The 16,317-nt window shown below is 39.0% G+C and overlaps 1 protein-coding gene across 4 annotated transcripts in view; it reads right to left on the bottom strand.

The window, feature by feature from the left end:
* CYP39A1 (cytochrome P450 family 39 subfamily A member 1) overlaps nucleotides 1–16,317 on the bottom strand; it is a 41,426-nt gene that overhangs the window by 12,235 nt on the left and 12,874 nt on the right. For all 4 annotated transcript variants that reach the window (XM_072407424.1, XM_072407421.1, XM_072407422.1 and 1 more), the window contains exons 5-10: nucleotides 14,775–14,868; nucleotides 14,226–14,321; nucleotides 11,167–11,257; nucleotides 8,043–8,176; nucleotides 6,899–6,994; nucleotides 4,694–4,782 (exon numbers count right to left, since the gene is read on the bottom strand). In XM_072407424.1, the coding sequence (XP_072263525.1) occupies nucleotides 4,694–4,782; nucleotides 6,899–6,994; nucleotides 8,043–8,176; nucleotides 11,167–11,257; nucleotides 14,226–14,321; nucleotides 14,775–14,868 (600 nt within the window). The remainder of the gene's footprint in view (nucleotides 1–4,693; nucleotides 4,783–6,898; nucleotides 6,995–8,042; nucleotides 8,177–11,166; nucleotides 11,258–14,225; nucleotides 14,322–14,774; nucleotides 14,869–16,317) is intronic.

A 16,317-nucleotide genomic window follows, 5' to 3' on the forward strand; every position in this document is an offset into this window, starting at 1 on the left:
TGCAACAGAACTGAGGAATGATGTAAATATTCCTCTGTATTACTCGCCCCACTAGACAAAACCAGAATTGGAGAGGGAGATTTTATTTTAATTTTAGATCTCACTGGTTATCTGCCTAACTAAACCTTCAGACACAGATGTAATGTTTGGGTACATTTTCTTTATACAGGCTAGGGGTGTCCAACTTCAAGCCTCAAGAACTACATACAGGCCAGAATGTTTATATAAATTCTAAACCATGAGCTGCGGTGATAAAGACAGAATGGGAACACAGAGCCCCCTGGGATACCCATGTCACGCATACCAAGAGGCCTCTGCCTGCTCATTTTTCGCATGCTCAAGATCTGACATGCGCAGAAGGGGCTTTTTCCATGTGATAAAAAAGCCGATCTCATACATGCGCAATAGAATTTTTTTTCTAATTTACATCGGCTATGTCACCAGACCTCTCACCTGCGCAGTGAGTGACATCGGCAGAAACCAGAAAACAAAGAAAGAAGATAGCTGCGCTTGGCGATTTCTCTATGCCGGCACGAATGCACATTACAAGATGGTGCGGGACCCTATACAGAAGTTTTTTGTTTGTTTAGTTTCACTTTATTGTGGTCTGCCTTGGATATTCATTTAAAAATAATACAGACAACGCACCACAGAAGCAATGCTCAGACCAGCTGCACTACATTAATATAGGTCGGAGTGACATATAGAGGACTTGCAGTATATTGGAAGACTAAATTTTGACTACACTGAGAAAAATTTATTTAAAAAAAATGTTCAAAAAATGTTTACCTCCTACTGAAAATGCTACTTACCTGCAGCTGTCTTGTTTATCCTCAAACTGATACTCAAGTAGATTACTCAGCCAATGAAAACTCTTGATTTACATACTTTTTCGGGTCAATGACTTAGAAAAAAACGTCAAGATCGACAAAAAAACGGTAGCTCATAAACAACCATGAGCATCCAGCTGTCACTGTTATGGTTTCTGGTAAAAGGCTTTTGATCGTTTCAAGTGAGTTTTGTGTTTCCGTCTATGGCAATAAAAAAATCACTTAAAGTAGGTGAAAGGCTGGTCAAACGTAGTCCACTGCAGGTCAAATACTCATATCAGTAAACAGTATTTAGAAATGTCTCAAACTGTCATCAAATAGATGTCACCTGAACTAAGCTCACCGACAGAGGTTGCTAAAAAGGTGAGTTTGTCACCTCTTATTTTATAGCAATATAATTTTATACACATAGGGGATCTAATTCTTTACTTACTACTTGGTGTTCATTTGCTAAAGGAGTTTGGGTTGTTTAATTAGAAAAATAAATGATAAGCTAGCAAAGGAATTTTCACTTAGACTGGTAAATATGGTTTAAATTCACTGCAAAGAACACCTATTCATGTGCAAGGAAATGTAAAAAAAAAAACAATTTCCTTGGTTACCCATGATTGGATGGCTGGATTTGGGTAGCATGGTGGCTCAGAGGTTGGACCTAGTGCTGCAAAGGCCAGAGTGCTAAGTTTCAAATCTCAGCCAGGACACTATCTGCATGGAGTTTGCAGGTTCTCCCCGTGCTTGTGTGGGTTACCTCCAGGTACTCTGGTTTCCTCCTCCATACAAAAAACATGCAGGTAATTGGCCTCCTTCACAAATTGGCCTTAGACTGTATTAATGACATATGACTATGGTAGGGACATTAGATTGTGAGCCTTTGATTGACAGCTAGTGACATGACAATGGACTTTGTACAGCGCTGCATAATATGTCAGCACTATATAAATACTTTGCAAAAATAATAACTTAGAGCTACTTTAAACTTGAACACAAAATTTCCTTTTGCAGTCACACCACAAGCCTCATCCATACACAGGTTTTTCTTATACAGGTCTCAAACAACTGTTCTCACAGGAAAAAGTTGGCTCATCAGTAAAATGGCGGCAGATAAAGAGAAGAAGAGACACAAATCCCTGGCCTGGCGCCAGCCAGACATCGGAAAAGTTGTATTGCTTCTTTCAGTCAGCGGCAGGAGAGATAAGGGGCCCTGTGACATCAGCTGCTGTTTGCACATGAAGTGGCCTTTTCGTTCTTCAAACACCGCCTCATGGCTGTACTAGGAGGTATAAATAACCCGATGACAGGAGGCATCAGCAACACAAGTAGTGAGCAGTTATACAAAACATAAACCACACACAACACTCACACACTAATATATCAACAGAGCATGTCAAAAGAACCTTATACATGTGTTTTCTTCCTAAACCTAATGGATGCTCCTAAATACTTGCCATACTTTTCACTTATCTGTAGGGCTATAAAAATAATCACTTACATGCATATTTATTGTGAAATTAATGTAATTGTACTTGGAGGGAATTTGGCATCATATACCTCACCCTTGCCTGGAAAGAGGAATAAAAGACCTAGATAGGGATGTAAGTAAATATTGTGCTGGATATTTGCAGATCTTTATTTGGGATCCAGGCCCGGAGTGTTCTGGAAGGAATAGGTGGGCCAGGATCTCCATCCTATTTCCAGGCCAGAAATTGGTAATGGCTCTGAACACTTGGCCTATGATAATAAAAGGATACCTGCCCTTGAAACAGGTGTTGCAGCCTAAGAGCAGGTGACTCAGGGAGACAGGCAATGTGTAGTCTGTATGCTGGGAGAGCATAGGAGGTCTCCCAAAGTTCAGGTCTGTAGGACCAACCGAAACGAAGCTAGGAGGCTGAATTTGTGTATTTTCTGTCATACTGTGATGACTCTGATCCTCTGATGTGGTGAGGGAAAACCCCAGAGATTACCTTGTGTTGGTGTTTTTGTGAATAAAAGTGTGCAGAAGGCCCTGAAGTTTGAAATACTTCTCTGCAGTGATCAATCAGAGCTCTGTGCAGGCAATTACCTACCCTAAACTTATTAAACCATGGTTTATGCAGCTGGCTTCAGTTATCCTGAACCAGGAAAGGGCTGCCCCAAACATGTCCCTGTTGGAAGTGCACAACACGATGTGTCTTTGTACGCTGTTAATCAATCAAGGCCGAATGGCCAAGGGCTTGATTTTGAAATGTTTGCCACACACAGTTACGAGAAAAAGAAAGTACACCTCCTTTCAATTCTAAGGTTTTATGTATCAAGACATAAAAGTTCATCTGGTCCTTAGCAGATTCTAAAATGATTGAAATCTAACCTCAGGTGTTAAAACAACGCAAAACAGATTCCGCCGTGTCATTATTTATTAAAGAAAAAAAAGCCAAAATGAACTAAGTACAACCCATGATTTAATACTTTGTAGAACCACCTATACCAGAAGAAGTTGGTATTTTCTCCTTGATTCTTTTTCTGTTTGGTTGTAGATTCGCTGGTTGGATTGGTAACATTGTCCTGTTCAAAGATCCTATTTTGGCTAAACTTTAAATGTTGCAAAGATGACCTCACATTTTACTCTAGAATACATTGTATACAGAGAAGTTTAAGGTCAATGACTCGATGGCTGCAAGGTCCTGTGGTTTCAAAACAAGGCAAAGTCATTTCTCCTCTAACACAGTGCCTGACAGTTTGTATGAGAAGTTTTTGTCCTTGGGGTTGTGTTAGCACAAACCTACTAAATACTCCACACCACCAAACTGCCAAAACCTCTACTTTTATAGAGGTGGTCACACTTACTAATGATCAGGTATTTAAGTGCGTTTGATAAGCAGCACCTGGCTGCTACTTACCCCTTTTAACTCCTGTAGAAGTGGTAGGGGTGTACTTCATTTGTAACACAATGCTTCTGCATTTTGACTTGGTCTTTCCCAAAATACACAATGACATGCTATATTATTGTCATATGTTGATGTTCACCTGAGGATGTATTTATTTAATTTTAGGATCCGTCATTTTCTTAATATGTCCTGATACCCAAAATATTTTTTTTTCATGACTGAAGGTAGCAATTGTACAGTCAGTTTGGATCAGAGCTATCTTGGTGGCCCATGGAATATTAGACAGAGGGTTGTAAATTATTGCTGATCAGTATTTGAAAAAAAAACTGTGCCTAACCCTATAGTTTAAACTTCATAGACATTAAGTACACATGGAATTTTTATAAATATATATATGTGTATATATATATATATATATATATATACACACACCGCAGACATACACACAGTATATATAGTGGCTCAGGTTTATCCTTCTTTATACATGGGTCTCTCCTACTGTCTAATACTCCACCCACCTCCTAGATTGTAAGCTCTTCGGGGTAGGGTCCTCTCCTCCTCCTGTGTCACTGTCTGTGATTTGCAATCCCTATTTATTATATGTATATACACAGATACATATTTTTAGTATATATATATATGGACATCCTCAGACCCATAAATAAAGAGGGCTAAACCTGAGCCACTCCCATAAATAGTTTTTCCACCCTACCTAAACAGCATAAGAGAAACATGTGCATTGCAGTTATAAGACCCTTCACTGGCTGCAAAAATTCTCAAACTATGTAGTGAAAGCATGATTGGGATGACAGCCACAAAGCGGCAACACAAGCAAGCAATGGCATCTCCCATATTTCTTTCCTGACATGTTCCCTGTAAACCTAGGTAAGCTGGGTAGAGTTGAGTTTCACTATATTCACATCTATGGAGATTTAGAAGGGATGTAACTCAAAAACAATAATTAAGTAGTTTTTGTAACAAGCTCTCTTTCATGACACTGACCTGCCAGGACACTGATATTTCCCTCCTCCAAAGGCTATAAATCCAGCCAAAAAAGCATTTTTCTCTAAAATCGACTGTGTCCAGCGTTCCTGTGGGAAGAAAGCACAGTTTTTCCAATGAGGCCTTAAGTAAATAATCCCAACTTTCCCTTTCTAGACATGAAACGATGGCCTGTAGGGCAGAAGGTCCAAACTAAAAATGAGTTATTATTTCTTTTTCTGTTTTAGAAAAAAGTTTGTAAAATATTCTTAAAAAGACCCTGTACCAAGTAAAAACACAGAAACATAGAGAATTTTAAACTCTAACTTGCAATAGAACTTGGCAAAAAAGGTGACTTTTCCATAATAACTAAATGTGCTAGCAAAGACCCCTCCTTTCATGTATGTTATAACCCTCTCTCTATTTTGGGAGTGTCTAATTACTCTCTGCACTGGCCCAGCTGCTATGCTCCTCCTACCCCTCCCCACCATTACCATTCAAGTAGCTGCCAGGAAAAAAGCAAAGAAGAATACCATAGAGCAGCTTTTCTCAAACCAATATATAATTTTCAGGTTTTAAGGAACTGCTAAAAACATAAAAGATCAGGTAAAGAAATTATTTTCCTCCCTATTGTGTTACCTCCCCCACCTCCTAGATTGTAAGCTCTTCGGGGCTGGGTCTTCTCCTCCTCTTGTGTCACTGTCTGTATCTGTCTGTCATTTGTAACCCCTATTTAATGTACAGCGCTGTGTAATATATTGGCACTATATAAATCCTGTTTAATAATAATATTATAAAGGAAAAAAATACACCTTACAAAGAATTCCCCCCTTACAGATTGGTAAAAAGAGCTTTGATGTATGCTTATGACTCTGCCAAGTGCCAGTGGCCACAAAAACTTCGGGGTCACCATCACATGGGAGATCAATCATCCAAAGCTCAAGGAACCCTAAGGTTCCACAGAATCCTTGTTGATACTGACTGCCAAAAAGTGTCACTTGAGTCTGCTGGGGCTACTGACAGCACATGCAAGATGTCGGATCACAGCAGAAGTTTTTGGGCTTATGGATGTCTTCACACTTCTTTTCCACTTTTATTTACATCATTGGGATCTGGACAATGGAGGTCAGATTCCCACATCTCTCCCGTGCAGCCCTAAAGCAACAGATCACCTCTAGTCACACTATATTACTGCAAGCAATCAGCAATAGATCATCATAGCAGAGATTTGCTGTTGCAGGGAGAGGCTGAATAGAGTTATAGCAGCTCTTCCTTCACACTGGAAGCGTCATGATAATATATGTGACTACACATCATTCCAAATGTAAATACAATGTGGAGGCATTGAGAATGTTTGCATTCTCATTTACATAGAGCTCCCATGGAGTGATCTGTAGAAGAGGCCTACGAGCTGGGCTTAACGCTGGACTACCATTGTCGCTGATATGGTCCATGAGCTATAGGCAGCTGGGATCTACAGTCCCTGTGTTAATTTAAAACAGTGCCTGGGACTCAATTGGTTACCAAAATGGAATATGGACTTAAAAGTGAAATTCCGTTTTGGATATAGAAGAGAAGCGTTACAATCTCTTTAAGTCTTTTATTGCTTTCTGAAGTATACCCCATCAATTCCCATCCCAGAAACAACATTGTCACCATTAAAGGAAAGGAAAATCTCCAATGGCGTCTCGCCAACTCAAACAGCAATAGAAAATTTGTCAGGTTCTGGCCTATTCCTTATCTACACAATAGGTGTTTTTATTGTGTTTCCTTATTGGAAATATTAACTGTCCTAGAGATAATGTAGTCTCCCGGACAGAAAGTGAAAGCTGCCAGGTTTAATATGTGTCCATGGGTATGCAGCATGCTTTCAGATGCATGTATCTTGCTTGAGATCCTCCTAGAAACTAGCTTAAGATTCTTCTGAATTCCCTAGAAGGTGCATCTGAACTGCAGCTGACCTCCTTCTCATTGCAGCTGACCTCCTTCTAAGCAGCATCAATATTCTTCAAGCTGTGTTTGCATTTACATTGACCTGTATGGAAAGCTAGGCAGTTCTGATGTGAAGCCTTCAATACAGATAGGAGAGGGCTCAGTGATATCCCTATAAGTTCTGCTGCTTTTTATTTTTGAATTCATTGCTTTACAGCCTGGGATATAAAGGTGAAAAAAACATACTAATGTGTGCTATATTTTGACTAACACTGCACCAAATTGGTAACTTACTGGTTTAAACTTTTCAGGCTCAGGAAAATATTGTGGGTCCCGATGAACCCAGTATGGAGACAACATCAACAGGTCCCCAGGAGGAATTTCATAATTCTGCAGAAAAGACAAAATTAAGCAATGGATTGTACCAAGGGTATTGAAACACTTCAACTTGTGATTTTACACGAAAGCACAATATCTAGAGTGACTAGGGAGAATACAGGAATCATGGCTAAAGACTCATCTTTAAGAAAGATATTACCAGCCCAACTCTTAGTTAGCCAAATATATTTCAGGTGCTTTAAAACATAATCAGCTAAAAGTCCTTTATAGCACCCTGTCCTCCACCAGCATGATGTGCAGTGAAGCAGTGGGCTTTCTGCAGTGGTCCACCCCATTCCCTGCAGAGTCAAAGATAACTAAGTAATGTGGAGCATGAGCTTTGTTAATTGAAGACTTATGGGTCTGACTCAGGACGTATACTGAACCTCTGCAGAGAGGTCATTGCTCCGAGTGCAGGAAAAGGAGAGGGAGAATATGCTGCAGGTAAAGAATAGGACATAGGCAAATCAGCCACTTTTGAGAATCTTGATTAAAGTTTGCATCGAAAAACACTGAAGTCTACTGGAGGGGAAGAATCTTGTGAATTCCGAATCTTGTAAATTCCACTTGGGCTAATAAGAAATGTATTGCTTAGAAAGCCAGACTTTATCATGGGGGACATGGTCCAATTATAAAAATAAACCTATAGTAAAGTATCTCCCTATACAGTATTGTAAGTTCTAAGAGAACAAACATTGACAATATATCTACTGTGTTCCCACCCTACTATAATAGTAGGTTGTGTTATTCATATAAAAATTATTGGGATTTGTGACTTAGCTAACCAACATCAAAAGCTATACACTGAATTTTCTATATTTTTCTGGCGACATAACTGAAAATTTTTAGTTAAGTGTTTGTGATTTGTGAACCTCGGGGATCTATCCATGGTAGTGTCAAGCCAGAACATTTTTTATGGTCTGCACACCTTTTCAACAGGTCTTCATGCCTAATTTCCAAAGAGTACAAAAGTATAAATGAGTGTATAAAGTTAAGAACATTAAACTAAGACTACTGATTGGTTTTTACACATTGAAGAATTTTGGAAATAAATACCTACATATACTTTCAAAGGTTTCACCACTTTCCTGGTAATGGCTCCTGGCGATCTCAGCCGCATGGCCTCAAGGATACAGGACTTCACAAATGGGAGTCTCTTCAGATCTTCTTCAGTAATACTTAAATCCTGCTGACCTGCCAAAAGAGAGAATCCAATACTCTTATACAAATACACAAAAATATACAAATACACTTCCCTGGGCAAAAATCTAAATTTACCCACCCGTACACCTCTTCCAACACCGCCCCCAAAACCATCCCACAAGGTTCCCATTCCTTCCTTACTCCTAAAAGCAAGAATCCTCACCTCAATTCTTTGTTCAGGTTCCTTTTCACTGTCGTCTCATCTAAACTATTTTAGAGATTCATAGATTAACCACTAGAGGTAGATTTACCTGGCTCAGTGCACCCCCCCCCCATCTGTTAACAACTGCTTCCCCAAAGGGGGTGCATTGTTTTCAGTGAGTCAGTAGGCGTTTAGATATTGCTTTCTAAAAAGAGGTGGTAATGTACAATTATTCCATTTTAAAGATATAAATGCAAATACAAAAAAAACATGATTTTTACTATAGAAAATAAATTGCACTTGGTAACCAATGCAAGCTTTCTATATGGTACAGAAAGCTCTCTTCTGTGTGCCTCTACAATTTATTTTCATAGGTTATCTGACCTATGGATTAATGTACAGTATCAATGGACTGATTACAAACAGACCCTTTATTGGTTAAATAGAGGGGATATAACCCGTCAGTTTATTTTAGGTCATCTGTATCTCGTTGAAGACATAGGACCCGATTTATTAAAGCCCTCCAAGGCTGGAGAGGATACACTTTCATCAGTAAAGCTGTATGAGCCAGCAAACCTTGAATGGACCAGATCCATGATTTCAAAACGTTTGCTAGCAAATAGCAAATGGCTTTGAAGTAATCTATTCCATGTTTGCAGGATCACCCAGCTACACGAAATAAAGTGCATCCTCTCCAGCATGGGGAATCTTTAATAAATCAGGGCCATCTCAGACATGCAAAAGCAAGTGAAAAGGAATCGCCTCTTACATAGGTGTCACCCAAACACACAACGCCATAAGGTATCCACATTGGAAGCTTTACCCACACCTCTTGTTCTGGTGACAACTCTAAGTTGTTGATTGCCCATTGCTTTTTGCCAGTGACAGTGGTCACTGCAATAACTAGAGATGGTGAATGTACCCAGCTTGGATGTATGTAGAAAGCCAGCACATCCAATAACCAAAAGGAGATTTACAAGTTATCTTAGGAAGTTATGTTAGTTTGCTTTCTCCCAAAATTGGCCTTAGACTGTAAAAAAGACATATTACTGTGATAGGGACATTAGATTGTGAGCCCCTTTGAGGGACAGCTAGTGACATGATTATGGACTTTGTACAGCGATGCGTAATATATCAGCGCTATAGAAATAATGTGTAATATTAATAACCCCTGGACCACTTAGGACCCCTTTATTAAGGCATTGGCGCAAAGCAATATTTTGTACCACTGCCTTGCTAAAGAGATCTTGAGTGAGCCCAAAGGTCAGTTTGGCTCTTTATGGAACAATAGTAAATTTATGTTTGCATTTTGGTTATTCTGGCTTTCTGCTTACTTTATATTGTGACGGTGCCAATGTCTGCTGAATACCCACTCACTTACTGCTGGTACTGAAGTATCTTACGACATGGAAGCCCTAAATTTTCGAATGGATTTCTGATTCTTTCCTGTTTTATCCAAAACTAAAAAACATTTAGTTATGCAGAAATTTTAAGGGAGTTGCCGCTGTGAAGATTCAGCCACTGAAACAAAATATGGAATCCATAACCGAGACACAGCAAGGGCTACACGTAAGGACCACTCTTCTCGCTGCTTGTATGATAGGGGAACATTTTTGGAAATATTAGCCATTCATCTTTAATTAGCAAGCAAGAATTAACATAATTTGGAGGATAAAAGATAGCCAGCGTTCCGCTGTCTGATGAAAGACTAACTAAATTCCATGGAACACATGCACAAATATTTTCCTAACAGCATCAAGCCTTATTTTGGCAGTGCAGGTACTGTACTCATTAGAAATAGCATAATTGTTCTCTCCTCCAAATAGGCGCAAATCCTTGGTGATAAAGGGAAATCGCAAAGCCATGTTTAACATTCCATAAGGACAAATTAACCTTTTCTCCAAATTGGGAATCTGAGGAGTCAGATAAAGAGGAACGCTGACACCTAGTGGCCAATATCAGAATTACTAATGGCAACTTTTATATTCATGCCAATTGAAAACACTGGGGCAGCCATTGAGCCATTAAAGAACTCTGGTACTCAGGGAAATTTGTAGGCTAAATCACTACCTGCAACCTACCTGTAGATTATACTACTATAAACTACCTTTATTTTATAACAAAATTTCTGTTTCCTTGCTTGATGGTGTTGTATCTCCTGTTGAATACAGGAAGTCCTTGAGTTAAGGACGTCCAACATACGGACGACTCCTAGATACGAACGGGGCTTTCCTGCTCGCTCGTGTGCAGGATGGAAGCTTTATGGGGGGAGGGGGGCGGTTTGCATGACTTGCAGAAGAAGTCTTTTGCTAAAAACAGCTGAGGTTGTGGGTGATCTTAAGAGCTGAGGTGATCTGTAACATCTGGTAACTCTTTAATGACCAAGACAAACTCTTCAGTTGTTTATTTTTGAATATATAAAACACAGCCTGCCCCAGAAGTTAATGAAAATCTAGGCTCCATAAAGTTTTTTTTTCTGGTTTGTTTGTGATTAGCTCACAGTGAGGATTTTATACATTAACTGACACCATACTGTATAATAATATGATGAGACAAACATCTGTCCTAATTGCATTTATTAAAATAATGTACCTGTTCCGACTTACATACAAATTTAACTTAAGAACAATCTACAGTCCCTATCTCGTATGCAACCTGGGGACAACATGTACATGTGTTGTACATGCATTCGTCAATATGGCTTGGACTGGGAAATTTTCACATGCTGTTGGGCACTCAGCAGACACCATCTTGCTGACTGATCTTAAAGAAGCTCAGAATGAGTTGGCATTCACATATAATATAGCTCGTCAACATTTGAGAGAAAAGTCTGAATTACCTGCTTTTCCAAATACAGATGTAATTTCACTTATGGCCTTCTCGTAAACCTCTGGCTCCGAAATAATGAAAGCAAGGGCCCAAAATGTCATCTAAAATAAACAAATGAAGACAAAAAAAAATTGCTGGGATTCTGAACAAGTATTACAAATAAAATATATAAAATAAACTGGAACAACTAAAGCCAAGGCCTAATATATAAAAGATGTATCTAGAGAACATACTAAGACAATCTTTACTGTCCATGGCAGCCTTCAGAATCTTATTGTCATTATTATTAATAAACAGTAATTATATGGCACCAACATTTTACGCAGCGCTGTATATTTAATAGGGGTTGCAAATGACAGACACAGACAGCGACACAGGAGGAGGAGAGTACCCTGCCCTGAAGAGCTTACAATCTAAGGTGGGGAAGTATCACACAATAGGACGGAGATATGGAATGATGGGAAGTAGTGAGGGTTTTAGAAGACAGAAGAAGATGGGTAGACAAGTTTAAAAAAATGGGTTTTGTGTGCTCTTTTAAAGTAGCAGGAGGTAAGAGCAAGCTGATTAGGATGAGGAAGACCATTCCAGAGAATTGGGGCAGCTCTAGAAAAGTCTTGGAGCTGTGCATGTGATAAGGTTATGGGTGAGGAAGTCATTAGTAGGTCATTAGGAGGTGCGAAGAGGTGGGGGTATTTTTCTATCAGGTCAGAAAGGTAAGTGGGACAAGAACTGTAGAGAGATTTGAAGGCAAAGCACAGGGGCTTCAATTTGATTCTAAGGTGACATGGAACTTAGATCTCACACTGCGGATATTTAGTATGAGGCTGCACATATACTGGACTGCTATTTTTTAGATGAAATTCAAGGCAAAAGATAAAATTATACAGAGTACTGCTTGGAAAAAATATACATTATGAGATGTTCCTTACAGTGCATTTGAACCAATGCGATATAAAACCAAACAAAACTAAGACAAACTTCCTGGTGAGTGTTGTACGCAGCTGTATTTGTACAGCCTTGTAATGTATATCTGTTACTCCCACCAGGTCTGGAGTGAGATTTGGTGATTTCTCTATTGTGCTGCTCGTTGTTCTCCTTATGGAATGGACATGCAATAATTATTATCCTGCTTCTGCTTCCATCTGTGATTTGTTTTACTCCTGCTGTTGAACTTTACCCCAATTATTTGATCACTAATTACACAGGTCAACATGTCTTTTTCATCAGATATAATTTTATGTGGGCTTTGTATTATTTTTAATGCTGATTTCAAATCTGTGTTCAGTTTTTCTCTAGCACGTCTAGTTTTTGTGATGCAGCTAATTATATATTGTGTGAAATTCATGACGTGACTGGCTAAATCGTCGTAAAGCATCAATGCCATTTGCAATCCCGATGGTGTGGAGAGAACCGCGAGACCATCTAATGGACTGCTATTTTTGTTGCGTCAACAAAAGTGTATTTTCAGGTAATACTAAGCACAAAATTGTATATCCCAGCCTGGATTCTGCAATTAGGCCTGTTCCCCATGATGATTCATTGCCAGTTCCGGTACCGCCACATGATGGACTTGCTTCTGTAGAAGGAGGAATGTGCTGGAATTGCAGCCAGTTGCAACCCCGAATCATCTGATCCTGACTACTTGGCCGATGAAGATTCAGAACCTGAGACCTTTACACAAGCAGAGCTGAATGATCTCGGTCATGATCTAAATCTCTCCAAAGACAAAGCAGAACTTCTTGCTTCAAGGCTTAAACAAGCATTTGCTTGCAAAGGGTATAACTGTAACTCACTACAGAAACTAAATCATAACTTGACAACGTTCTTCACTAGTGATGGCTCACTGTGCTACTGTCATGATATAAATGCTATCTTTAACAGTTTGTCACAATAGCATGTTCCATCTGAATGGTGTGTCTTCATTGATTCTTCTAAAACAAGCTTGAACGCAAACCAAGTTTACTGATTGCCCATTCCGTTAATCTAAAGTAGTCCTATGACAACATGAAGTTACTACTTGAAGCAATCCAGTATAAAACACACCAGTGGAACATCTGTGGGGATCTAAAGGTTATTGGCTTACTGATGGGAATGCAAGGAGGATTCACAAAATATTGCTGCTTCCTATGCCTGTGAGACAGCCGATCTACGGGAGACCAACAGATACCCATAACCCCGGAACAAGCAGGGTCAGGGTCAAGTTTCTGCCTCTGGTTGATCCGCATAAAAAATTTCTGCCACCTCTCCATATCAAGTTAGGCTTGATGAAGAACCTTGTAAAGGCCATAGGTAAATCAAACTCCATGGGTTTTCAGTACCTTGTTGAGACATTTCCAAACATAAGCACTGCAAAAAGGAAGTGATATTTATAGGGCCACAGGTCAAGTCTGTTTTGCAGGATGATGTTTTCAAGCAATTAATCTCAGCAGCATACAAGGAAAGAGTTCAGAATCTGCTTGATTCATACCAGAAACTGGGTTGTCGCATGTCATTAAAAATACTTTTCTTGTACTCACATCTAGAATTCTTCCCGTAAAATCTTGGTATGGTGAGTGACGAACAAGGAGAACATTTTCACTAGGACATTCAGTTAATGAAACCGCTACCAAGGTTTCTGGAATGAAAGTATGATGGCTAACTACTGCTGGATGCTGTACCCTGACAATCCAGATAAAGAGTTCACAAGAAAATCATACTCTAAGCATTTCTGAAGAAACTGACACTGTTCAGTGGATCCATAACACAGTGTGCCTTACTTCACATTGAAGATGTATTAACATTCACTTCAATAGTGCTTACGTTTTAGTACAAAATACATGCACCTACAATGTTAGCTATTATAGTACCCATAACACAGGAACTGTGTGTGTTAGGGAAAAACTGAAAACGGATGATTATCAAAACTAATTTTTTGTTGACCTGTGTTATCAGAAACAGCATCTCTAGCAGAAGGAAGCAAACCCCTGACTCAAGCATGATTGCTGCCACAACCTGAAACTTAAACCAAAAATAAAAAAAAAGGTATACTTCCTTTTCCACAATAGTATTTTAGCATTCATCTGCACTTACAGGGTTGGCATTGGCCTGCGATGCCCACAGCAGCAATAGACTGTAGTTATGTGTGTCGTTTCCCTTTAGCCTATCCAGCAAATGATGAAGCAGAGCCTGCAAAAGATGAACATAAATTATTTTATTTTATTTTTCACTAGAATAAAAAAGAATGTCACAGCAGCTTCTAATCCTTATGAGATGGTCCTCACCCATTTCATTCACTTCTTGCAGCAGGGACCATTCAACTTGCCACAACCATTTTTAGAAAATTAGAGTGTCACAGAGTACGGTGGACCTAGTGTGTGACCTGGGGGTGACTACAGGCAGGACAGGGTAAATAGGTAACAGGTAATGGCTATTATCAGCTAAGGAAGTATGCAGACAATAAAAACCAGAGATTGCAGCACTCTATCCAAAATTGAAATCAAAGATTTATTTTGGCTGTAGATGAACTTTAAAATAATATTTATTGTACAGCGCTGCATAATATGTTGGCACTATATAAATCCTGTTTATTATCATTATTAATAATATTAATAATACCAATAACTACAAGATGTGATCTACCTTAGCACTGTCTTCTGAAGGCTTATTTTCTTCTTCTTTAGCCACAATGTTTTTAAACAATTTCAGTAGCCACTGCTTGGACAGAGACCAATCTCTGAAAGAAAGGAGAGACCACGTTATACAGTGTGTGCCAGTACTGCTCTTTATAGATTGCATAATTTGAAATAGATAAGTATTCATTATAATGATCTGCATGATCAAATGCCCTAAACTAATCATGCTTTGTTTACCATAGCATAGAGTTATTAAATGATAATACCAAGCAAAGAAAGATAAATGCAAACATATAATTCTGATAATTCTGGTATGCAGAAATGCTGTCCTTCATAAATATGAGATAATATCTAGTGTAGGTTCGCTTTGTAATGTTTGATATGTAATAGGTAAAAGGGTAGCGGGGAGCAACTTCAGCACAGAGAAATGGAGATCAGTAATCAGATGGAGCTACTGAATATTACCCTTTGTCATGTTGCTGGCTGCTGTGTCTGGAAGTGCCAACAGGGGATAGGAAAGTATGGCACAATATACCTTAACAAGCAGATTCCCTAGAAGCTGGGTGGGAAGAAGCTGTAGGAAGGCAGTGGCCCGTGAATAGTGACCCAAATTTTAAGTAACCACACAAAAACAGCCAGGTGGTTACTGAAAAGTGCCGGGTGGTGCGCCCAGCTAAAAGGGGCCGGGGAGTACACAATTTTAACAGTTTAGGCTATAAACAGCTGGTAAAATTATAAGACTACTAAGGTCATGTCCATGTTCAACAAATAATGATCACTAAATGAGTGTAAATATTATAGAAATAAATAAACACACAAGCACTGATTACAGTTTGAAAACACAAAACAAGTTTCTTTTTTGCTAGTATCTTGTATCATTATTTTTAATATACGGTATTTATATAGCGTCAACATACTACGCAGCTCTTTACATAGTCATGTCACTTGCTGTCCCTCAAAGGGGCTCACAATCTAATGTCCCTACCATAGTCATATGTTATTACCAGAGTCTAAGGTCAATTTGGGGGAAACCAATTAACCTAACAATGTTTCTGGAATGTGGGGGGAAACCCATGCATACGCCTGCAAACTCCATGCAGATAGTGTCCTGGCCCCTGTATGAGCCACAAACTAATAATAAATGTCTAAAAAGAATTAACGGAGTTTGTAATTATACTTATCTATGTACTGCTGGATACTTTCAATAATGTCAATTTCAATGTCAGATCTTCGACTGAAAATATCGATAGTTTCTGTTTATTTGTTTGCCAAAGAGCAGTCACAATAAAGCTTATCATTATTTTCATAGATTACTGAGCTTTTATTACACTTTTATTACAATGATAACCAATATCTTAGTATTCTAATGTCTAATTGCTGTACAATGTACACATCTACATAAGGATGATAACAATCCAGCCTTGATGTTTGTACTAAGTCAAAACATAAATAGATTTCTGGAATGGATAGGGACTGCAGGATAGCCATTCCATGGATTTGCTGGTATATCATCAGGGTATCAGCGAACTTCTTGCTTCAGTGGGCTTGAT

The sequence above is a fragment of the Pyxicephalus adspersus genome, chromosome 4 (genome assembly GCF_032062135.1).
Source record: "Pyxicephalus adspersus chromosome 4, UCB_Pads_2.0, whole genome shotgun sequence".
Classification (NCBI taxonomy): domain Eukaryota; kingdom Metazoa; phylum Chordata; class Amphibia; order Anura; family Pyxicephalidae; genus Pyxicephalus; species Pyxicephalus adspersus.